This window comes from Lactuca serriola, chromosome 5 (assembly GCF_051521515.1).
Source record: "Lactuca serriola cultivar US96UC23 chromosome 5, Lser_US96UC23_V15, whole genome shotgun sequence".
NCBI classification, from domain to species: Eukaryota; Viridiplantae; Streptophyta; class Magnoliopsida; order Asterales; family Asteraceae; genus Lactuca; species Lactuca serriola.
This window is the reverse complement of record NC_136412.1, coordinates 132,904,763-132,930,528: the sequence shown is the minus strand read 5'-3', so window position 1 is coordinate 132,930,528 and position 25,766 is coordinate 132,904,763. Positions and strand designations below refer to the sequence as shown.

Below are 25,766 nucleotides of genomic sequence, written 5' to 3'. Positions count from 1 at the left end.
CTGGGTTTAGTAGGTCGAAGGCACTGATGTCGGCCGATGTTTATGCTATCTTGGTATGCTAGCTGTTTGCGTGACTCTTACTTATGTTATGTGCTTATATGGTTACCGAGCAGGGCCCGTTGCCGGGTGGGGCCAAATGACCATTTTGTATGTTATGTATCTTTGTGATTATTGCATGTGTATGTGCTTACTTGATATAGGTTATATGTATGATGGGCGGTGCCCTTGTCTGTTACCGAGCGGGGCCCGATGTCGGGAGGGGCCCATTATGTGTTATTATGTATGATATGTGGTATTTTGGGGAATTCACTAAGCTTTCTGCTTACGGTTTTTAGTTTATGTTTAAGGTACTTTTGGTTCCAAGGGGAAAGTTTGGGTTGACAGCATCGCACACACCACATGGATTCCACTTTTGAGATATCACTCTGACTGTTATGATGTTGAGATACTTATTTTTATTTGAGTTGTACGGATAATGTTTTTGGAATATTGTTTTATTTAAATTAAAAATGAAATTTTTGGATCATATTTTTGGGTTGTTACATTTTAATGGTATTTTGATGAAGCTTGAAGGTCAATAAGGTTCTTTTGGTTGCAAGGAATGTTGTTTTAAGTTTGGATCCATCAAAGCCACTTGATTTATGCACTATTCTGAGTATAAAGTTCATATCTTGCTCTTTAGTTCTTTAGATCTCTTCATTTGTGGTTTTTGGCACTTTTGGTCCATTTCATGAGTGATCTTGGAGTTGAGTGGACTCCAACACCTTTTGATCGGTTTGGAATGCTTCTTAGACCTCATGTGTAACATCCGAAAAATTATGAAGTGAAAATTTCATTTTTAGTTTAGCCAAAAACACCATTTAATCCTTTCAATCATTCAAAAGTATATCAGAGTAAAATAGTTATTAAAGTACAATTCCCAAAATCATAAAGTGCAAAAACATGGGTGGATGCGATACGATCAAGCTGGTCCCTTCCCTCGCGAACCGGGAGTACCTGAACAACATTTTAAAAATAAACTATAAACACGAAGCTTAGTGAGTTCCCCAAAATATTGCATACCATACATATTTGCCAGCTCAAGGTTGTATCGTCCTCGGGTCTATTTCACCCCCGAGTCTATGTCAACTCATGTGTCAGACCACGTCCGTACCAGGTCTATTTTACCGCCGAGTCGATTTCAACTCATATGTCATCACAAGGCTATACCAGATCTATTTCACCCCACATACATATAGCAAACATGTACACATGCATATAACACATACAACAGAAGTCACAAAGACTACAAGCACATAACATATCCTAGTATCCTACAGTATAGTGAGCAAGCTCACCTCAGTCCGCTGTCAATCCATCTAATGCTCAGGTCACTGAACCGGAGAATCCTCTCTCTAACGAATCATATAAAACCTCAATTAATAATTGGGTCATAAACCATAACTGGGACTTAATTCACTAATCTCATCTCTTAGGGACTTCATGCACTACGCTGATCGTACTCCTACGTATGCCCATCGTACTCACCAGGTGACCAAAACCTCACATTAAGCACTTAATGCATAAGACCAAACGTCTAAACTCATATCCAACTTCATCTTAAGGTCTTAACACGTAAAGTTGGCGACTTTACTCCTTTGTGTGACTTAATGGGACCCAAAACCCATTTTTATCCAACTAAGTCCATAACATGGACACCAACTCTCACATGGTTCATCCAAACTCATCAAGATAACATTTTAATGCACTAAAGACTTCAGAAATGCTAAGATCCAACATTCCAAGCTCTTGGAGTTGCTCATACTCACAAATATGACTCAAGGGACCATAATATTCCTAAAACAAGCCCTAGATTATATCAAACATGAAGAGTTATCAAGATAGAAACTATATACCTTCAAATGCTAGCAAAATGAATGGGGACTCTAGATCTAAAAGCTCCACCCCAACCAATGCTTGAACACCAAGCTCCTTTGTGACATCCTTATTTTTGCGGCCAGGGAAGACCGATTTTGTTTATGCTTTTTAATAAAAATGAGAGTAACTTCTTAAGAAAAGTATTGCGGAATTTGTTCCCAAAACAAATATGATATAAATTTTATCAAAGCATGTCTTAAAGAAATGTATTTTCATTACATTACAAAAACTCGGGATGTCAATCATCGATACAGACCATAAGCATAAACCAAAAAGAAATAAACATCTTAGGCCACAAAACACAATCTAGCCCAAATCCATAATCTCTCGTTAAGTCATCCAACTATGCTTTTGCCACTACCTGTAATACAAGAAAACTGAGTGGGTTAGTCTGGGGAGCCTGGTGAGCATATAGGCTTTCAACCCACAGTAATAAGTTCATTATTTATTTTCATCAAATCATTAACCCGATTTCCCGTTCCCGTTATCCTCACTTTACGTCCCTAAAGCATCTATTATAAGGGACCTATCCTAAGGATTTTTCTTTGGGGTGACAACACTGCTTAGGGGATTCCTCAGCAATACATGTCAAATAAGGCAACCATGGGGGATGGAGTACATCTTCAAAAACACCTACAGGTTGCAAGCCTTCCAGCGCTCCACTGGACTGCCTCGAAAAGTCTGTGGTTGTCGTCTATACTCTGCTAGATGACTAGGTCATCGTTACATCGAGGCATCTCATCATTTTATCACACACCATCTATTTCATCTACCCATGTTCTACCCAACATCTTTGTAGATATAAAATACATACATGGTCCAGATCTGTAAAACAAAGCTTACATCTTTCATCCAACATAATTTTCAAAGCATATATAGTCTAGATTAGAAAAATAATGTTTACATCTTTCATCCAGCATAACTTTCAAATCATACAATACATATACGATCTAGATCTGAAGAAAAAGTTCATATCTGAAGGAAAGAAGTTAAGATCTTTCATCCAACAAAGATCTCAAAGTATACAGCTGAGATCTGAAGAAAAAGTTTAGATCTAAGAGGAGAAAGCGTAGATCTGAAGGAAAAAGTCTCAGATCTGAAAGAAAAGTCTTAGATCTGAAAGATAAAGTGTAGATCTGAAGGAAAAAGTTTCAGATCTGAAAGAAAAAAGCATAGATCTTTCACTCAACAACATCTCAAGTAATCAGCTAACATATACATATACACATAGCACATACAATACTTCATATCTATGTGTAAGATGAAAGTGACTATACACTCACTTGATACGGAGTGATTCGGACAACACTTCGCTTTTAAAAATAATCTTCTTTGACAAAACCGGGAAGTTTGCTTGAAAACCGTGCTCCGCGAGGGTAGAGTTTCAAACTGAAAAACTCTTTTTCTTGGAGACTCTAGGGTCTCCGAGGCCTTCTTCTAGAGCTAGAAAGGTTTCCTAGGCTTCAGGGGAGTTAGGATAGTCTAGAGAGAGAGTAGAGGGAGAAAGAAGGTTGAAAATGTGTGAAAAATGAGCTGCCTTTGCAGCCCTTTTATAGTCGTGCGAGGTCTCGGTACGTTGGGCGTACCTCGGACCTACGCGGGGCGTAATAGGGCACGCGTCGGTATTCTGCTGGGGCTACGTGGTCGCTTTGGAACCGCACAAAAGGTCAAACCGGGGGTCGTACCTCCTTAGTATGCGGGGCGTACTTCAGTACGCAGAGTGTCCCTTCGGTTACGCTGCGCGTACCCTTTGGACCAAACTAGCAATTTGCACACTCGACTTCTAAAATTCATATCTTTCACCTACAAGCTCTGTTTTCGATGTTCTTTATCTCCACACATAGGTGGGACTGTATTCTACGACTTTCGTTTAGACTTTGTTGGCTAATTCTCGACCGATTCTAAATTTAATAGTATGAGAAGATTACACTGTTTAACGATCGTGTAAAACTCATAACTTCTACATACAGACTCCGTTGTCGTCTGTCTTTTTACCGTTGATCTCCTATTGACGAGATCTTTGATTCTCGTTTAGGTTGCGTCGGCTAAAAATCGTTCTATCTACAATTCGAACTCTGGGATGTGCACTGCTGATCCGAAACTTAGAAATATCATAACTTCCTCATACGAAGTCAGATTTGGGCGTTCTTTTTATGCATGCTCTCGGTTTAATGAACACTATGAATTTCGTGTAGATTACCAAGGCAAAAAAGTCCTCTATTGTAAATTCACTATTTATGTCACACAATGTCGTGTCGTTTCTATCGTGAAACTTTGACAGGCCATAACTTCTTCGTTATAACTCGGATTTCGACATTCTCTATATCTCTGGAATCTTTGTCACGACAACTACAACTTTCTTCATAGATATCGGGTTTATCTAACCTTTTATTTTTTACACTTATTTTTATCCTTTATTTATTATATTATTATAAATAAGTAATAAGCACACAAAAGCACATAATTCACATAATATTCAAGAAAATCCTCTTTATTACTTTAAAATGAGTTACAATAGTTGACCTAGACTATTACATCATCGTATCAATGCTTAGCCTTGAAACATGGGCGTTACATCCTTAAAGTGAGCAAAAACACCAAAAGTTAACCACCAAAGCTCAAGAACACTCAAGAAAAATTTAGGGTTTCATATTTAGGGTTAAGGTTGATGGAGGCTGAAGATAATAAGGTTTGAACATAAAGTAAGGCCTTTAAATAGGGTCCAAGACCCTAAATTAGGGTTTGCACCTGATTAGAGTATGCCATGCGTACCCCTAGTACGCCCAACATACTCCATGTTACACCTGCGATCACCCAACCTAGTACGCCTGACGTACTCCCTGTACACCCAACATAATAGACTTAGCCTTAAAACCTCCAAACTTATGAGGGTCGTAACTTCTTCATTTAGAGTCCAATTTCGACGATCCTTATATCAACGGAAAGGTAATGAGAAGCTCTAAAATCCTATCAGCATTCCTTTGCCATAAAATTTTCTAAACTTATATCCAAAATTCATAAAAGGTCCGTACCACCACTTTCCCAATATGCCCTTGGGCTCCAAAACACAAACTGAACACTCGGTACCCACAACCTACATTATCCATCACCAAATTGCTATAAACTTCTCTTTCCCAAGTCTCGAAGCCTTATGATACTTGATCCTCAGGTCACAGCCCCAAATTATGAAATGACTTGAAACAGGGTGTTACAAATCTCCCATACTTAAATTAGATTTCTTCCTCGAAATCACTCCTTACTACCTTCCAGATATGCCATACAACCTGGACGATAATCCTACAACCTCGATACGAGCTGAAAAGTTGACTTGTACTCACAACACCCTTCTAAAGCTATAATCGAACCCATCCTTAGTAGGGTTCTCATATCCTGATGACGAACATGTCCTTACCCCACTAGCATTAACCTCTGAGATATATCTATCACTACTATGCCCGAAATCTGAATCCTAAAAACGTTGCCATACTTCTCGGTGGATAGACCATTCAGAATCACTGCCAAATCAACTCCACTTCGTAATCCAACTGAGCATAAACCCTTCTAACCCTGGATTATCTTGTTGTCTCCAATGGGAAATAGGATTCCATGACCATTCATTGTTGTCGAAAACCCTTTGCTTGAAAACAAGACGAATCCTAACATGAGCCTCCAATGCTAGTACCATCCCAGGCTCATCTTGTTGACCTATAATTACATTTCTGATGCAGTCGAAGCATCCCTGGTCTCATGATTACCAACCAATTAATTGATATAGTGGATTTCTAACTAGTTGTTGAGGATGATATCCTCACATAGTCGCACCATGCGACTCCTGAACAAGGGCTATCTAGCAAGAGTTGTCTTGGTTTGCTTGCCATACTAGATCCAACAGCCCTTCTGATCCAACTAAAGGATAACATAATCAACCATTACATCAATATTTTCATCACTAAGTGATGTGAATACCTGTTGAAAATTAGTTTAGACTAATTATGCCTTTCAGATTAACCATAATATATGACCAATTCTGTATGAACATGAGTTTGTAACCTTTTAGGTGTCAAGAGCTCTTGTAAATCAAAATTAAAGGTTAATTGGGCAAGAGGATGAGATACTAAAATCCTATAAGGATTATGATCATCTTAGTCTAAACCACATTGATCATATAAGAACTTATGAAAAGGGTTTCATAAGTTGTCTCCACCCAGAACACTGTTGCAAAGGAGTGTGATTGGATAGAGAAACAAATCATTTTTTGATTTATTAATCGATGAATCGTACTATGCTTATCAAGGGTTAATGGATTATACCATGAACATGTATTATAAGAGTCCTTAGTCTTAAACCAACTCAAAGGGTTTATGAGACGCTCTCAGAAATGTAGATTAATGGTTCATCCCTCTCTAGCACATTTAGAAGTCTATAATTATGAGGTTTACGCTTGTTGTGAAGTGCTCGACAATCTAGGACTTAGAATGAGATATGTGTTATGCCGTTGGACATCCTAACAAGACTTTTTGGGTAATTGTTTTACAAACCTTTTGAGAACCAAATGTTTATTAATCGAAGGACAGTCTTCGAAGAGAGGGATTCGATATCCAAATGGTCTAGTGGGAGCCATACTAATATTGAAAAGGATCAAGAGTTAACCAACAAAGTACATATAGTTTTCCTAGCTTTCAATTTGATTTTGAAAAAGGCAATTATAGAAACTAACATATCTCCAACTCTTCCTAATAAGACTTGGTAGAGGACGTCATAGACCTAGTTATATATAATCTATATTACTGAGGAATATGAGTCACTGGTAGATGACAATAAGAGTGTGCCAACTATCGTAAGTCACGGCAAGCCCTAAAAGGTTTCATGATGGAAGAATGACATGGAGAGTGAGATTCAACCCCTGTAAGTCTGAAAATTAGTTGATCAAGCACTTAGCCTTAATCATTAAGTGTAAGTGGATCTTCAAAAGGTAACAAATATGGATGTGAACAGGCACATATTCAAACCAATATAGGTTGTGAAGAATGTGTAAGCTTATGAAGTTCATTCATGAACTAAGACAAGCATCTCACATAATGGAATCCTTGTTTTAATGACATAATTCAAGGAGTTTTGAAATCCGAGAAACGAAGGTGGACCATAAATATGCCAAAGCTAGTGGGAGTAATTAGAATCCTTGTTTCAATAACGAAATTCAAGGACTTTTGAATTTCGAGAAACAACTATGAGTTATATATGTGAATGCTTGTAGGAGTACATTTCACCCTTGTAATGTATTTGGATAATACACAATGTTCTAACTTAGCAGGTGTAACAACTTGGCTTAGATTGGAATTGATTTGCCTATAATAACATGGGAGAATTAATACACGAGGATCCATCTGACTAAATCATTGGATCAAGCCAAAAGCATGGAATCTCGAGGAAACTTGAGATTTAAAACTTCTAGAAAGTTCATGCTTATAAAGTATGGTATGACATTTGAGCAATGATAATGTCCTAGTTCTGTAATTGAGTTAGAAGAGATAATTTGTATCCCATGAACATCTGTTTATGGGATCGATCATGACTTGTACCATATTTGATGATTTCTATGCCTTGAGCATGAAAGATCAGATCAGATCAAGTTAGAAATAATCAATGAATCAACATCAAGTATATTCCTTTGTATCCTAAAAGGAAAAAGAAGGTGATCTTAGTGTGGAAATGATAAATGTCAAAGTTACATTGACGTTAAGTTCCACACTAATAAACACAATTGTGTTCCAATCAGAATTTGTGATTTTTACTAAATGGTAAAGTATTAGCTTGGATGAATACCAAGTAATACATCATAGTGAATTTAAGATTGAAACTTGGAGTATATTGTATATTTTCAGAATGCAAAGGAAATTATGTGATTGAAAGAAATTCATTAATGAATCATTGTTGAAGTTTAATCATTAATGGTCCTTATTAAAGTTCTTGTGACTATAAGGGTGGGCTTACATCAAGCATAGATCCCAAGTCATACAAGATTACATGTCATATGCTCAAGAAGTATCATTACATTATTACTCGAATGTTACGACATCATTGTCAATAGGATCATATTGGAAAATAATTGTGTTGATCCATTCACTAAGCCAATGTCACTGACCAAGTCTGTTAGTCATACAAAGTCTTGAGACAATAGATCTTCAAATAAATTGGAGTAACAGCTCGTGTTTTTTTTAATTTAATTCATAAACATATAACATAATGAATTGTAATTATTTTGATGTTTATTTCGAAGAGACTTAATAAAGAGCATTTGTTACTATCATGGTTATGTTATTTATTACTGTGTTTCACTTTTGTATGTTTTGAACCCACTTCCAGAATATTTAATTATATTCAAAACTCCACAGTCGATTTACTCTCGGGAGTGAGTATTGGATTATAAGATTGTCATGATTATTAGTTGATTGTCTAAGTTGATTTGGATATTGCAATAACGCTAATGAGTACTTGAAAATAGAGGTTTTTAGTATTGAAACAACCCAATCTTAGAGATTACTTCATGGATCTTGTCACGAGTAATTCTTAGACAGTAATATCTTTTATTATTCAAACTGAGATGCATATGGGCCTTTGTTTGCAAAATTTGTTATGCATTGGTGTACTCCAACACTATCTATAACTAGTAGTCATAAAGGTTATGTCCATGTATGATTAGACTAGTGGACACAAATTATGTAGTCAAAGTTTATTTGTTCCTTATTCCTTAACAGGAGAAGTTATATCCTTAGCCTCCCTGGTGATTTGGTACTGACATCTGATGTATCTGGTCATGTCCTGACTAAATTGATTGTTCGATTTATAAGTTAGATGTGATTGTCAGAAATCTTAGTTGAGAAACAAAATTTGGAACTATGAGATTGATCCTAATCTATTTATCATGTTTATATGGATACCTAGAGCAAATGAATAATTGATCAATCATCTAAGGGCTAAAATTGATTATGATCAAGTGTTTGGCAGTTGCATTGGATTAGTAACTCTCTGTTAGTTATTTGAGAAGTATTAAGACCTTAAAATTTTAATGACTTCTCCAAGTGCGAGACAGTTGGAAATAATATTCAAGGTCATTAACTAGTTGGTAATATTTCTAAATAATAACAGTGTCCTTTTGGATTGGCCTTATAACACAAATAACATTAAGGAAATGGAGAAAAATAAGTTTTTAATTTATTAAGGAATTTATAAGTTAATTAAAAATTATGTTGGTAATTAATTAAAAAGTTTTAATTATTTAAATGAGTTGAATATTAATTAAATCTTTCAGGTTAATTGGAATATTCTATGACTCTCCAAAATGAGGATGTGGATGATTTCTGCTTATCCTGATAAGGATAATGCATGTTTTAAATATGGTAAGGATAATGCCTAAGAGTTTGAAACCCTAAAGGATTATTGAGTTGCCTATAAGTAAGGTGCTAGGGATCAAACCCTAGTTGATCTTTGTCTCAGTTTTTTATTCCTCTCTACCTCTCTCTCAATATGGACAAATTTCATAACCATGTTCTAGGGTTAGTGAATTTCGCATAAAACCTAATAGGGTTTATTCTTTGTTTGCTTTTGGAGTTTTGGGTTTGACTACATTAGACGAGTTCTACTTTGGGCTCTCTATCCATTTCAAGGTTGATGAGCACTTGATCTAATGATTAAGTGTAGTGTCCTGTTCCATATTGTTTTGTGATTTCAGGTCCGTGGGCCTTAATCCGAGTATGAGAAGGTTTTGAGGCTTTGAAGGAGAAAGGTTTAGGCCTTTTAGGATATGGTTAAGGTAGGTTGTGTGATAAAAGAGTTCGGTTTGTGATTTAGAGCCCAAATGTATTGTTAAAGGAGCTGGTGCGGTCTTTTCATGAATTTTGGATCTGAGTTCGAGTGGGATTTAGGAGGAATAAAGTTGATAGAAATGTAGGGCTTCTCGTTACCTTTTCGTGGATATAAGGATCATCAGAAATGGATTTATAACGAAGAAGTTATGGCCTTCAGAAGTTTTGAGGTTTACAGGCTTAGCCGAGTACGTTGGGCATAAACAAAGCATACGATGGGCGTAATTTTGGAGTATGCTGGGCATACTGACCAGGAGTGGTCGCGAATGTTCTTCAAAGCACGTTAGGCGTACTATATGAACGATGGGCGTACGCCAATCAAACCTAAATGCTATTTTAGGGTCTTGGACCCTATTTAAGCTTCTTATCTCATAACCTAACCTTAATATCTTCAGCCTCCATCCCTCTAAACCCTAGAAATCGACCCTAAGCCTCCATTTGAGTGATTCTTGAGCTTTTTGGTGATTTGGTGAGTTTTTGGTGCATATTGTGGAAGAAGTAGTTCCTTGAGGAAGCATTGCTTGGCTTGGAGCTTGTGGATCCAACCCCTATTCATGTTGATCTAGCTCCAGAAAGCATAAAGTTTGAACCTTGGTGGATTTTTTCATGTAGATCTAGTGGGGTGATCACTAGGCTTTTGAAGACGAAGGAGCTTTGAAAGAGGATAGCTAGAGCACCTAGCTTTTGGATCTTTGTTCTTCTCATGTTGATGCATCTTCCAGAGGTATCAAGTTTTGAACTTGCTTATTGTTGTGCTAGTTTTGTTTTGGGTCCATTTTAGGGTTTTTGGTCCCAAAGCTTGAAGCTTTATGAATTGTTGAACTCCAGAGCATAATATATGTCCCTTTAAGTATATATGTTGGTGTTATGTCATAAAAACCCAATTTTAGATGTTGGAATCAAGCCATGCATGAGATAGGAGGTTTTTAAGATAAGGAAGTGAGTGTTTTGGGTGTTTGTGTCCTTTCCAGCCATGCAAAGGCTTAAAGTCCTTCACTTTATAGAGTAAGTGCCATATAGGAGTCCGGATCCGGGGTTTGAGGTAATGTCTTAACTGTTTAAGAACAAATGAGTAGAAAGAGTGAACCTGGGGAGTACGCTAAGCGTAATTCCTGTACGCCCCGCGTACTACCCCAGTCTCCCCAATGGCCAATATGGATTTGTAAGTACGCTGAGCATACCAAGAGAGGTACGCCCCGTGTAACTTCACTGTGGACTTTTGGGCTAAGTCTCATTTTGGGCCTTGAGTGTTGGGCCTGGAGTTTGGACTTGTTGCAGTAGAGTCTTGGACCAGAGGATTATATATATGTGCTTTGGACCCTTGAGTTGGGCTTGTCATTAGATGTGAGAGAGTTGGGCCTTGAGAAAGCCCATTTATTATTGAGCCTTAGTGGGCCCACTGGGTTTAAGGTCATTGATGGGCTGGTTAGTGGACTACCTTTAGACCTAATGAGCATGAGTTGAGAATTAGTTTCTAATTGGGATAATTGTGGGTTTGGCACAGAGTTAGAGGCCGGTGCGTAGCAACAACGTTTATAGGGACTGTTCGTCATCCGAGGTGAGTCTTCTCACTATACTTTACCTAGAGTGGTAATTATGCGTGACCAGAGGGTCTTATGTGCTTGCCTGAGATATGCATTTTATGTGTGATATGTGTCGTGTGCTATATTATGTGATATTTAGACCGAAACGAAGGGTCCAACGAACCGTGCTATTTTATGACCGGACCGGAGGGTCCAATGAACTATGAGACCGGAGGGTCCTCACTTAGACCGGGCTGGAGGGTCCAACGAGTAGTGAGACCGGAGTGTTCTCACCCAGACCGGACCAGAGGGTCCAACGAGCCATGGGACTGGAGGGTCCCACTGAGACACATCGGACCGGATAGTCCTACAGAGTTATAGCCTCGAGTGGCTAATATGTGTATATGGTATTTTAGGAAACTCACTAAGCTTCTTGTTATGTGTTATGTGTTTCAGGTTCTTATCAGGATCGCGGGAAGGCGGCCGCTTGATTGTACACACAAGAGAAAAGAATTATGAATGATGATCCTGGATTTTGATAATTACTTTTGAAAACTATTTTGAAATATGTTATGACATCGACACTTAAGATTTTGAGAATTATTATATGTGATGTTGGTAATTTAAAATTGAAAATTTTGTTTGAAAATTTACGGTGTTACATTAAGAGGCAAGTGTTCTATTCTTTTAGTTTGATATTAAAGCATGTTGTTAAAACTAGTAAACCCTAGATTCTCGAATGCATGTGCCCTTAGGTAAAATTGTTGATTATTCTGCTACCTTTAGATGGTGTACTTGATACTAATAATCCCCAACACCCATATGGAACCCTAGGCAAGCCGACATTTACTTTACTTTTAACTTGTGTGATTTTCTCAATGATGCATGATCACACTTTTATTTCAAGACTCTGTCACAGTCATGCTTACAATTCAATCATAATAATAATCATTGAAAATTTTCATATGAAACATGTACATTTTCATACATCAATCATAAGCTTGTAACAAACTCTTTCTTTTCAATTCATTTCAAAAATACTTATCATTCAATCGCTAAGCTACTCTTTAAAAATAGTTCATAAAAATAAAATATACATATCATATTGTTCAAGTCATTTAACATATCTTATATCATACTTTCATCTTTTGAAAATCACACACACACACACACACACACACACATATATATATATATATATATATATATATATATATAAATGTAATCGATGCTTACTCTTGTAAAAAGAATCATAAAACATAGTTCTTAATCCATTAAGCCATGCATTCTTATTTAAGAAGCTCCATAATACTCACTTTGTTAGTTAGTGAAAACTAACTACCACTTTGAATTTTATCCTTCACTTGATGCATCATCGAGGGTAATAAAGTAGCATGTCCTAGATTGTCAAGTGAATAAGTAGTCACACCAATCAGAGTCAGAAAAAGTCGTTAGGGTCAATTTTTGATTAGTTGGTAAAAAAATACCTTGGTCGGGTGTGGTTTTGAGATAGAACAATATTTTGTGAGCAACATCTAAATGATGTTATCAATTTATGCAATTAAAATATATTATCATGTTGCATTAATCCTAGGGAAATCTCCAGAAAGTCCTAAAATTTTACCCTAATTTACAAAAAAGCCATAAACTAAAATTTGTTTAAGGAAAGCATGAATTATCGGTAAAAATGACGATTTGACCCATTTTTCCCGGTTTCCCGGTTTCATTACTTACCTGTTTCATTAAAGTCTCATTATTTTACCCTAATTTACGAATAAGTCTCAAACTAAAATTTAGTGATGATTTATCCCTTTTCTCCATCAAACATACATTTTATCGTTTCATTGTTGATTTAGAGACGTAGTCATTATATTAGTTGATAAGATGAATATGATGAGTTATATAATACTACATTTACTGTAAAATTTGATATCCATCCCATTGGCTCATTTATGAGTATGTATCTAAGTCAACAATGAAACCAATAAAATATGTGTTTTTAGGAGGAAAAAAAAAGACAGAAAATGAGTTGATATCTGATGACATGGATATATTGGATTACATAAAATTAGATAGATAATTTGAAATTTCTTATAAACGTAAAAAAATGACGTTGTTGTTGCTAGTTTATGTAATTATTGCAGTCTTTGTTGGATGCATTTTATATTCCAAAAAAATATACAATATATCAAGATATCAAGTTTTATGGTAAACATAGCATTATATAACCCAACATATCCATCTTATCAGCTCATTTAATTACTAGGCGTCCAACATGAATGAAACCGATAAAATGTATGGTATATGGAGAAAATGGTCAAATCATCATTAGATTTTAATTTGAGACTTATTCGTAAACTACTCTAATAAATGAAGATCAATTTTGCCACATGTTAATCTTCCATAAGTTTTGACACTTGTCATTTTGTGGTATTTAAAACAAAAATAGTATTCACATGTCAATTTCTAGATTTTTTTATTTTTAAAATTAAAAAGTCGCATAATACATATAGTTATATAAGTAAAGTATTAAATGTAATAAATATGATCATAAATTGCAATAAATATGTTTTTTTCATTCCTTATTTTAAAATTTACTTAATGTTTACATTTTGATATTTAATTTTTTTATTTAACTCATGTAATACATGAGTTTCATACCTAGTTAGGGGGTGTTTGGGATAGTTTTTCATACCAAAAAGTCCTTTTTAAAAAAGAACTTTTTGATTCATATCTTTTTCCAAAAAATGGTTTTAAAATGTGTTTGTTTAAACTTTTGAGGGGGAAAGGGAAAAAAAACAAAAGTTGCCAAAAGTAACACATACGTGACTTCTTAAAAGCCTCCTTTTTCTTCTTCTCAAAAAGCTATTTTAAAAGATCTTTTTCAATTGCCAAACAACTTTTTAAACTTTTGATTTTTTGGAAAAGCTAAAAGTTTCAAAAATCATTTTAAAAGCAAAGCCAAACATCCTTTTAGTATAAAATAATAAGACTTTAATAAAACAAGTAAGAAATGAAACCGAAAATTTTGATCAAATGGTAATTCATGTTTTGTCGTAAATAAATTTTAATTTGAGATTTTTCATAAATTAGTTTTTTACTTCGTGTTAAATATGTTGTAGATAAAATGAAACCTAACTATACATTTCGTATAAAAATGTCAAGCAAATTGAAATACATGAACTATGTGCATAAAATGTTAAAAATGAAACATATATTTCGGCAAATCGAAAACCAAGAAGTATGATTCGTTAATTTCGTCAAAATACATGACCTCTTGTTTGCGCATCTATGGGAGGTAGTATTTGAAGATATCAGTATCAAGCGCAGAGAAACGGCCAGCTCTTCCAGTCCTTTTTCACTTATCCAAACACAAAAGCCCTTCTTTCTTTCTTCGATAATGGAAGCTCGCAAGCTTTTGAAATTAACCAAAACAGGATGAACCATTAGCAGACTCCAAATCCACCTCCATACGAATAAAACTATTTACAATGGCGATGCAAACTTCGCACACCGTAAGTATCATACATATATGTGTTTGCCTGTGTTTACAACTTCAGAGTTCACTTCTAAATTGATGGGATATTTTGTAACTTTAAACGACTTAAAGGGTCTTCTTTTCTTAATTGAGTTGCATGCCAGGTGTTTGATTATATTTCTGCTTGAAAAGTGCTGCAAATTGCCCACGTTAATGATACTCAAATGTTCGAATTTTAACAAGGGGTTGTATTGTAAGCATATTCTGACATCTTCGTGATGACAAGTGTCTTATGGAATCGCTAGTGTAAAGAATTGGGGCTATAACAGTGTAGCGATTGTACGTTCTTATGAATAGAAATTCGACATACTAGTCGAGGCCCTGAATTATACTCGTTTAAAATTGATACTTCTTGAATGTTCGTAGAGTTTAGATCACTATGGCTTTGTTAGCTTATGAGAATTGGATTGCACACCAACTGTTTGATTTAATGTGTACTTGAAGTGGGCTCTGAATTAGTCACCTCAGCAGGGTTCAAAGCTATGTACTTTTGACATGAGTTTGTAGTAAGATTTTGACACTTCAAAAGTGTGTGAATCTGTTTTAAGACACAAAATTTGCACTAATGTTCTTCCTGTTCAAATATATCTAGCACTAGTTGACAAGTGGACACCATGTTTAGTGTTCTAAAGGATTTTTTTGAGCATTCTGATAATTTTACTTGTTCCTTAAACCAGAAATTGCAATCTTAATGTGAAAACAACTCAAGGTGTTGGGCTGTAAGTTAGTCAATTTAGTTTAGGATCGATTGTGTTATAATCCTTACCATATTTCGAATCTTATCTATTTTAGGTATTTTAGATTTTTACAATATTTGGTTTCTTGTTTACATGTTTAAGGTTGTTCTTACCATATTTAATAAAATATAAGTGGAATCCGAAGTTTATAAAGAATCTTACATGCTTAAAGTCCAGTTTCTTATTGATTCTTGTTTACATGTTTATTTTATTGAATTCAACTAATCTTATGCTACAAAAACTGTTCAGGTTCTGTCATTGAGAAGTTGCTCATCGTTTACAAAATCATCTTCATTCAGAAGGATTGATTTCAGGATATATTCTTCCATTGAGCTCTCATCTCTCTTCCATTTTTCATATTGCACTGTGTCAAAGAGAAGGTCTCGTGGGCCCGTTATGGCTGCAAAGAAAGAATCTAAAGGTATATACTTGATTACATTTTTTTAAAGAGCTTTTAGGGTTGTTTGGCTGGATGGGAATGGAATGGAGTGAACATGGTAATTGAGTAAGAAAGATACTGGAATCGGTGATTACATTCCATGATCATGACACGAATGGAAAAAAAAACTTCATATGATTTTGTATGTGTAGTAAATACAGTGTATAATATCAACTCTTTTCTATAGATTTTTTACTTATAAGAGTAAATTACAAAAATCGTCCCTGTGGTTTCTGATTTTTTCCTTGTGTTGTCCAAAGTTGAAACCTTTTTCAACTTTGGTCGTTATTTCAAGATTTCATATCGATTTTGGTTCTTATTTCAAGGTTTCATGGAGCAAAATTGACATGAAACTTTGAAATAAGGACCAAAATTGGAAAAAAGTTTAATTTGGGACTAAAAGGGTAAAGATTTATGAATTTATCTAAAACCACAGGGACCGTTCTTGTATTTTACTTTAATTATATTTAATGAACTTCTGCTCAAAAAAATTAAAAAACAAACTTGATAAAAGTTCAGTAAAACCCAAATAAGTTGTAACAAAAATTTTTGTTATAAAGTAATGTTTCATTATAAAGTAATCTTTCATTGCATTTCATGATGGAATGAAAGTTAACAAAATGGAAAGAATCAGGGTCCCATTCCATTCCATCAGGCAAAACAATTAACAAAGTCTCATTACAATGGAATAACCGATTCCATTCCTTCCTTCCCTGATTCCCTGATGCCAAACACTACCTTACTAACGATCCATGTATTACATTGTTTAGGAACAAAGCAAGGAGATGGAAAATACAAGCACACTGTTGATCTTCCTAAAACAACTTTTGGTATGAGAGCAAATTCTTCAGTAAGGGAACCTGAAATCCAGAAATTATGGGATGAAAATCAGGTTTTCAAGAAAGTTTCTGAAAAGAATAACGGGGTCAGTTTTGGAAATTATTCAAGTTCATCTTTAAATTTTTCTTATTCTACTCTTTCTGATATTTTTTTTTCCTGTTTTTAATAGGGAACTTTTGTCCTTCATGATGGTCCTCCATATGCTAATGGTGATTTACACATGGGACATGCATTAAACAAGATCATAAAGGATATTATTAACCGATATAAGGTATGATTTGATGTGATTGTGTATTTGTGTTCACTTATTGAAGGATAGAAATGGAATTTTTTCTATCTTCAATGATTGTTGTGCTATGTCCAAATCCTTTTATAGTGATAATGCAAAAGGGTATCCTAGAAAATGATTTTAGTCAACTTTTATGTGTGAAAATGTGCTTTACAGTATAAATACTATGCAAGTATGCATATGATGAATGTGTATGAGTGTATCTAAACTTCCATTATGTATTTATTTTTTGTTTTTTTTGTTTTTTGACAGCTTCTTCAAAACTGTAAAGTGCATTACATTCCAGGTTGGGATTGCCATGGTCTACCCATTGAGTTGAAAGGTAAGTGATAGTTTGTTGCTTCTTCTTCCATTGAATAATCTTTTAAATTAAGATAATATTTATATTATCTTCTGTTTTTCTTTATGTTAATATGATATTTTGGTCATTTACTGAAAAAGAAGAACGAGGATGAATAGTGAAATCCATTAACCATGGAATCTGAAGGATTCCAACGTAATGGTAATGGAATTCCGTCCATTTGGCAACCCTGGAATGCAATCTCGAATTCCAATTCCATCAGATTAATGCAATTCAATAATAAAAACTGAATAATCTTTTAAAGCTTATGTTAATTAAGATTAATTTTCTGTTGAATTATCTTAGTATTGCAGTCATTGGATCAAGATGCCAGAAACGGATTGACACCAATAAAATTAAGAGCAAAAGCAGCTAAATTTGCTAAAGCAACAGTCAAGGCACAAATGGCATCATTCAAGGTCAGTTTATTAATAATTCTTTATTAGTATTATTAAGAAAAAAAAAAGATAACATTAAACATATATAATATATAATATATGTCTACAGAGATTTGGAGTATGGGCAGATTGGGATCATCCTTATCTCACTCTTGATCCAGAATATGAAGCTGCTCAGGTACTGATGCAAATTATAATAATAATCGTTATTTTATTATTATATTATTATTTAATTGTTTTGTTTTTTCTAGATTGAAGTGTTTGGACAAATGGTTTTCAAAGGGTACATATACAGAGGGAGAAAGCCAGTGCACTGGAGTCCTTCATCACGCACTGCTCTTGCAGAGGCTGAATTAGAGGTAAACAGATAAGATTATAATTAAAATAAATAAATAAACAAGTTTTTAGTTAATTTCAAGAAAACAAAATTATAATTTAATTCATATCATGAAAACTTTACTAAAAATAGGATACATATATAGAGTGTCTTATTTTCCTTGGAAGTTTCTTGCAGTATCCTGAAGTCCATGTTTCAAAGAGCATGTATGCAATTTTCAAATTACTAACTACTCCAACTAAAGATGGATTACTTGATGAATTTCCCAAATTGTCCCTTGCAATTTGGACCACAACTCCTTGGACTATTCCTGCAAATGCTGGTATGTGTCCATCTTCATAATTCATATAATCATGTATCATGTGAGTTTTTCTTTTTCTTTTTCTTTCTTTCCTTAAACAACTTTTCTGCAATCCGTTGTTTATCTGTAGTTTTTCTTTTCTTGTTTTTTTTCAGCTGTTGCAGTGAATTCCAAGCTCCAGTATGCCATTGTTGAAGTGCAATCACCTTCACCTGATGTTACTTCATCTTCTGAAGATGGAAAGAAGAGAATTGGTAGTGTTTTGAAAGGCTCTGAGATACCATTTTTCATTGTTGCATTGGACCTTGTGTCAACACTGGAATCCAAATGGAATGTGAAACTTGCTGTTAAGAAAACAGTTTTGGGTTCAGATCTTGAAAATTGCAGGTATACTTAGGTAGGAATGGAATCGTTCATTCCATTCATTCCATTGGAATGAACAATTCCATCCAACCAACAAGTCTCATAGTTTCATGTTTTTATCAAGACTTACTTTTTTTTTTTTTTTTTTTTTCTGAAATTACTTATTTTGAACAGATATGCACATCCAATAAATGGGCAAGAATGTCCAGTTGTGATTGGAGGAGATTACATCACAACAGAATCAGGAACTGGACTTGTCCATACTGCCCCTGGACATGGACAAGATGATTATATAACAGGATTAAAATACAATTTGCCAATAATATCCCCAGTAGATGATGAAGGAAAATTCACTGAAGAAGCTGGAATCTTTAAAGGGCTTGATGTGTTAGGAGATGGGAATGCTGCTGTAATTGATCACTTGGATCAACTTTCATCAATTCTCATGGTGGAACCTTACAGTAAGTTAGTTATAAAGACACCATTGAAATGGTTTAATATAAAATTTACTTAAATGCCATTGTTTTCTTGATATTAGAGCATAAGTATCCTTATGATTGGAGGACAAAAAAGCCTACGATTTTTAGGGCAACTGCACAATGGTTTGCATCTGTTGAAGGATTCAGAGAGGCTGCTATGGATGCCATTAGTCAAGTAGTATGGACTCCATCTCAGGTACTAAAATTGTTCCAGTTCTTTCTGAATTTTACATTTTTAGTCCAAAATCCAATGCTTTTTCAAAATTGGTCCTTATTTCAAGGTTACGTATCAGTTTTAGTCCCTAGAACCTTGAAATACCAAAACTAAAAAAGGTTTGATCCATAAGATAATATATAGACTAAATTATTAAAATGGTTCCATTTCTTTCTGACTTTTTACATTTTTAGTCCAAAATCCAACACTTTTTCAAAATTGGTCCCCTTATTTCAAGGTTTCATATCAGTTTTAGTCCCTAGAACCTTGAAATACCAAAACTAAAAAATGTTTGATCCATAAGATAATATATAAGACTAAATTACTAAAATGGTTCCAGTTCTTTCTGACTTTTACATTTTTAGTCCAAAATCCAACACTTTTTCAAAATTAGTCCTTATTTCAAGGTTTCATCAGTTTTAGTCCCTAGAACCTTGAAATACCGAAACTAAAAAATGTTTAATCCATAAGATAATATATAAGACTAAATTACTAAAATGGTTCAACTTCTTTCTGATTTTTACATTTTTAGTCCAAAATCGAACACTTTTTTTCAAAACTGGTCCTTATTTCAAGGTTTCATATCAATTTTGGTCTCTAGAACCTTGAAATACCAAAACTAAAAAATGTTTAATCCATAAGATAATATATAGACTAAAACTAAATTACTAAAATGTTTCCAGTTTTTTCTGATTTTTACATTTTTAGTCCAAAATCCAACACTTTTTCAAAATTAGTCCTTATTTCAAGGTTTCATATCAGTTTTAGTCCCTAGAACCTTGAAATACCAAAAGTGAAAAAGGTTTCAATTATTTTGGACTATAATAAACAAATAAATGAAAGTACATTGCTATTTCTTCCATTAAAAAAATCATAACTTTTGTCATTCAGGCAGAAAACAGAATTTCTACAATGACTTCAAGTCGTTCAGATTGGTGTATATCGCGTCAAAGAACATGGGGTGTCCCAATTCCAGTCTTCTATCATGTAGAAACAAAGGAGCCTCTGCTAAATGAAGACACTATTGATCATATCAAAAGTAAGGCTGTTGTTATATAAACCTTGATTACTTTCTAGACTTATAACGTTACATGAAAAGGAGAGGAAAAGAGATTACTTATGTATATTGAATTCAACATCTGATGATTGTTTTTTTTTTTCGTAGCAATTATTTCCCAAAAGGGTAGTGATGCATGGTGGTATATGAAAGTAGAAGAATTGCTTCCTGAGAAATATCGTGATAAAGCATCAGATTATGTGAAAGGAACTGATACAATGGATGTTTGGTTTGATTCAGGTACATTACTAGTTTGTTAAAAGTTAAAAGTTTTATTCAAATATAATTTTTTTTTCTGATATTTTCTGGAGTTTAGATCCAAACTTTAAATTATTAAAAGAGTAAATTGATTTTGGTCTGTGGAACCTTGAAATAAGGATGAAAATGAATATGAAAAGTTGAAATAAGGACCAAAAGTGAAAAAAAGGTTTTAGTTTTTGGACTAAATACAGTAAAATTCAGAAAGCACAAGGACCATATTTGTAAGGGCATTTCAGTCATTTAGAATTCCGAGTATTAAACATGAAGTAATTGCAGGCTCTTCTTGGGCTGCTGTTTTGGAGACCAGAGAAGGCCTTCATTGGCCTGCAGATTTATATGTAGAAGGCACTGATCAACATAGGGGTTGGTTCCAAAGTTCTTTATTAACCAGTGTTGCTACAAAAGGTATATTATATTTAACATGTTTTATTATTATTATCTTCATTATTGTGGTTATTTCTTTTTCTTATTTTGTTGAATTGATTATCACAGGAAAAGCTCCATATTCTGGAGTTATAACCCATGGATTTGTGCTTGATGAGAGAGGTTTAAAAATGAGCAAATCCTTGGGTAATGTTGTTGATCCACGTTTGATAATTGAAGGAGGCAAGAATCAAGAGGTTTGAATTCTTCCTATTCTATTTTTTTTTTAAAAAAAATTAGATTTCTGAAATTACAAAAAGTAAAACATTAATCTTTTAGTAGCAGATTAAGTGTTTTCAGTTTTCTTTACAGGAATCACCTTCTTATGGAGCAGATGTTCTTAGGCTTTGGGTCTCAAGTGTAGATTATACAGGAGATGTTCTAATTGGACCTCAAGTTCTTCGCCAAATGTCTGACATTTATAGGAAATTAAGAGGAACTTTGAGGTTTCTTTTGGGAAATCTTCATGATTGGAAAGTATGTTTTCAAGTTCTCCAAATCACCTATAAGATCTTCATATGTTTGTTGATGGAATCGAATTCAAAGTATACTTGGAAAGACCAAAATACCCCCATCATTCTACATATTGAAATAAATTTTTTTGGCAGGGTGAAAATGCAATTTCATATGAAGAACTTCCTGAGATCGATCAGCATGCTCTGTTTCAGCTTGAGAATGTTGTGAAGAGCATTAAAGAAAGCTATGAAAGCTATCAGTTCTTCAAAATATTCCAGGTAAAAAAAATATATTCTTAAAATCAAACTCATCAAAATCTTTAACATATTGAGTAAATTACACGAATGGTCCCTATGATTTGGGGTAATTTGCGCGTTTGGTCCCTAACTTATTTTTTTAACTTGGAAGGTCCCTCCTGTTGTTTTTGTTACGCGTTTGGTCTCTGTCTTACCTAAAAAGTCTATTATTTAAATAAAGAAAAATGGTGGGGTAGGTAAGGTGAGGTGAGGGGTGGGGTTGGGAATGTGTTTATTTAAATAAATTTAAAAAATCAAGGGCAAAATAGTCTTTTTAAGTAAGATAGGGACCAAACGCGTAACAAAAACAAACAGTAGGGACCTTCCGAGTTAAAAAAATAAGTTAGGGACCAAATGCGCAAATTACCCTAAACCATAGGGACCATTCGTGTAATTTACTCTAAAATATTATTCGTTTTGTTCAATTCTCAACAGACAATTCAAAGGTTTGCCATTGTTGATCTCTCAAATTTCTATTTCGATGTTGCCAAAGATCGCCTTTATGTTGGGTAAAACTTTTCCTCCAATTAACACCCTTATAATCAAGTAATCTACACAAAGGGTAGAATTTGACAAGTTGGTTATACTTCAGGGGTGCTTCAAGTTTTACAAGAAGAAGCTGTCAAACAGTGCTTGCAATTCATCTACTCTCCATAGTGAGAGTCATTGCTCCAATCTTACCTCATTTAGCTGAAGACGTGTGGCAAAATCTCCCTTTTAAATATACACTTGAAAACACTACTGATATAGCCAAATTTGTCTTTGAGTCAAAATGGCCTCAAGTTAATGAAAAATCCATTTCATTTCCTCAACAACAAATTGATTTATGGGGGAAAATACTCGAGGTATTATTATTCTTATTATTATTATTATTTTATAAATATAATTATCATTGACTCTAATCTGTATTAATTTATTTAATAGTTGAGAACCGAGGTTAATAAAGCACTGGAGACAGCTCGCACTGGTAAACTCATTGGTTCGAGTCTCGAGGCAAAAGTTTACCTCAACTCATCCGATGATGTTCTTTCTGAGAAATTAAGGAACATGTGTGAAGCTAAAATTGATGCAGATTCACTTCATCGCATATTTATAACATCTCAGGTTTCTTTTTTTTTTTTTTTTTTTAGTTACTATTTTAAAACATTACACACTCGTTTAAAATTTAAATCAATTTGCAGGTGGAGATTGTTGATGCACCGAGTGAGAATATACCATATTCAGGGGAATATTTAATTGAAGGAGATAAAAAAATATGGATTGGTGTATCAAGGGCAGAAGGGTCAAAATGTGAAAGATGTTGGAACTTTACTCCACAAGTTGGTTCTTTTATTGATCATCCTACACTTTGCAAACGTTGTTATGATGTTGTTGCTGATCAACCACTTCCTGCTCTTGCAGCTGTTAGTTAAGTTAAATGTGAGAAATAGCAACATACTTTGATTAGAATACATAGTTAAATTATTTGAGGAATAATAATTGCATAAAATTTTAATTCATATTATACTGAATTATTTATTTTCACAATTAATTGATTTCCTTCAATTATTTTTGAAGTTTATGTAGGGAAACTGTTATTAAAATCTATTTATAGTTTGTTTGTGGATGTAACTTTGATTAATTTGATGAGTGAATTATGTTAAATCTTTGTGTTATTTATTTTCTTTGTTGTGTTTGTGTGTGTTCATTGACTCTTAATCTTATCATTTAAGAGATTCCAATTCTTTTCAAATCATATCTACAACTAAAACGGCCACTTAATAAAGGTAAATTGATATAAAGATAAAGAAAAATAAATAATAAAACCAATGTATATCTTTAAACAAAATGTATACACATCTATGTCGTTTACATTACATCTTAAATGATTTTTTTAATTGGTTAAAAAAAAAGGGTATATATCATCCAAACAAACCGTTAATTTTTTTAAAAAAAAAAATACAAACTGTGAAATCTTAAAATAAAATATTTCATAAAAAATATTTTAGTTTTTTTTTTTTGGATAACAAAACAATAATAATTTAGTTAAAGTTTTAAATTTTTTGAAAATGTAAGTATTATTTGAGATCATATGAATATAAGTAGCTTTTAACTATAAATCATTTCATAACCCCCCCCCCCCCCCCCCACCAAAAAAAAAAAAAAACCTTAACGACATAATATAATTGACGATTATTACGATAAAAATGGATGATTACGTTATGGGTAGACCACATGTCATGTATCACTAGGTTACATATCATGTGTCATTAGATATCTAGAATATGACGTAAAGTTTGTAAGATGTAATATAAAGTGTGTAACCCTTAATAGTCTATATAACCCGTATAAAATAAACAAAATGTTTTGAGTGTGTCCCCCCCCCCCCCCCCCCCCCCCCACACACACACACACACACACACACACACATACACACACACAAAAAAAAATGGAATATAAGCAAGCCAAGAAGAAAGAATAGCTATGTAAGGAATGCTCATTTCCATTTTTCTCTCATGTATATCGTAAGGATCCAATAAATTTTATATGTTCATGTTACATTCACTTTTAAACTCTGTAAAGAAAGTGCTTGCACAATTTTCCCAAGAGAAGATTGGCCATCTCGCCTCAAAAATTGATAGGACCAATGACTTCCCTCATGCTAGCTTCATACATGTACATAACCATTATTATGCACACATTAACTTCGTGTATATGATCGATTCAGGAGATTAAGTTGCAGAAACTATTCCGGATTTTAATACATTACTTAGTTCTATCTTGTAATTTAGTCAAATATAACAGACTAGGCCTAGGTTACTTGTATCAATGCATAACTATGGAGGATTTTCTTATAGCACGCATAGAAATCCTTACATTAATCGGTTTGTATAAAAACCAAAATTTATAACTTTCTCGATATTAAAATGTCTAAGATCGCGACTTTCTTGTTCTTGCAAGTGAGAAATGGAAATGATTCCCCGAAGGCCAAGTACTTACCAAGGTTTAGTTCGATACTTTAGTAAAGATTCCCTTTTTCTTCAATATTTTTATAGTTTTGTTTGTTTGTTTTCACTCTCTCTTGGATCAATCTAAAGCTCATCAACGGGGATCATCGTATGAGCAAACCTAATGGATTTTGTTGATAATTTCATTTCCATTTATTGTGTTTTGGAGCATCTATAATGCATGATTTAATGGAACATTTGAATGAGGTGGAATGTCTGGTTGGCATTGAATGTATTAAAATATTGTGAGATGTTAAGTTGACATTCAATGGATTTTAAGTTCAATAGATACAAGTCATTGAATTGTTTTATGAAGAAAAAAAATCTATTAAACATAGAATTCAACATATTGTAAGATTTAAATTATAAAGGTGTATGAAAAAGCAGGATGTTATGTGGTAATCTATTAAACTTCATAGATTGCATTGAGGATGCCCTTAACAACAAGCTTTAATGATAATTTAATATACAAAATGAACATCCTTCCACGTCCGGACATTCTCTCTTCATCGTCCCATGCATTATGACCATTAACCAACTCTACCTCCTAACTTTGTTGTCGGAAACCTAATTTGGACATGTCCATACAATTGTAGTCTTCATTCCTTCAAAATTTCGATGTCAAAGCCACTACAAACATATTTTTAATTGTTGTGTTCAATCCAACAAAGTTTTACCGTATGTCCACCGCAACATCCTCATTTATGCT

At 33.9% G+C, this 25,766-nt stretch overlaps 1 protein-coding gene across 1 annotated transcript; it reads left to right on the top strand.

Moving 5' to 3' along the window:
- Positions 1-14,540: 14,540 nt before the first annotated feature.
- OVA2 (tRNA synthetase class I (I, L, M and V) family protein) lies at positions 14,541-23,626 on the top strand. Its single transcript, XM_079000939.1, has 22 exons — positions 14,541-14,817; positions 15,827-15,998; positions 16,787-16,941; positions 17,026-17,127; positions 17,398-17,467; positions 17,792-17,904; positions 17,993-18,061; positions 18,135-18,242; positions 18,398-18,542; positions 18,677-18,908; positions 19,059-19,345; positions 19,423-19,559; positions 20,469-20,616; positions 20,743-20,874; positions 21,172-21,300; positions 21,388-21,515; positions 21,631-21,795; positions 21,927-22,052; positions 22,506-22,579; positions 22,663-22,915; positions 22,995-23,174; positions 23,252-23,626. The coding sequence occupies exons 1-22, from the start codon at positions 14,794-14,796 to the stop codon at positions 23,480-23,482; spliced, it is 3,180 nt and encodes a 1,059-aa protein (XP_078857065.1). The 5' UTR covers positions 14,541-14,793; the 3' UTR covers positions 23,483-23,626.
- Positions 23,627-25,766: the final 2,140 nt, after the last annotated feature.

Coding starts and splice junctions, on each gene's coding strand:
- OVA2 (XM_079000939.1), top strand. CDS start 14,794: ATGGCGATGCAAACTTCGCACACC. Junction 17,468..17,791: donor TCTACCCATTGAGTTGAAAG/GTAAGTGATAGT, acceptor GAATTATCTTAG/TATTGCAGTCATTGGATCAA. Junction 22,053..22,505: donor AGTTCTTCAAAATATTCCAG/GTAAAAAAAATA, acceptor AATTCTCAACAG/ACAATTCAAAGGTTTGCCAT.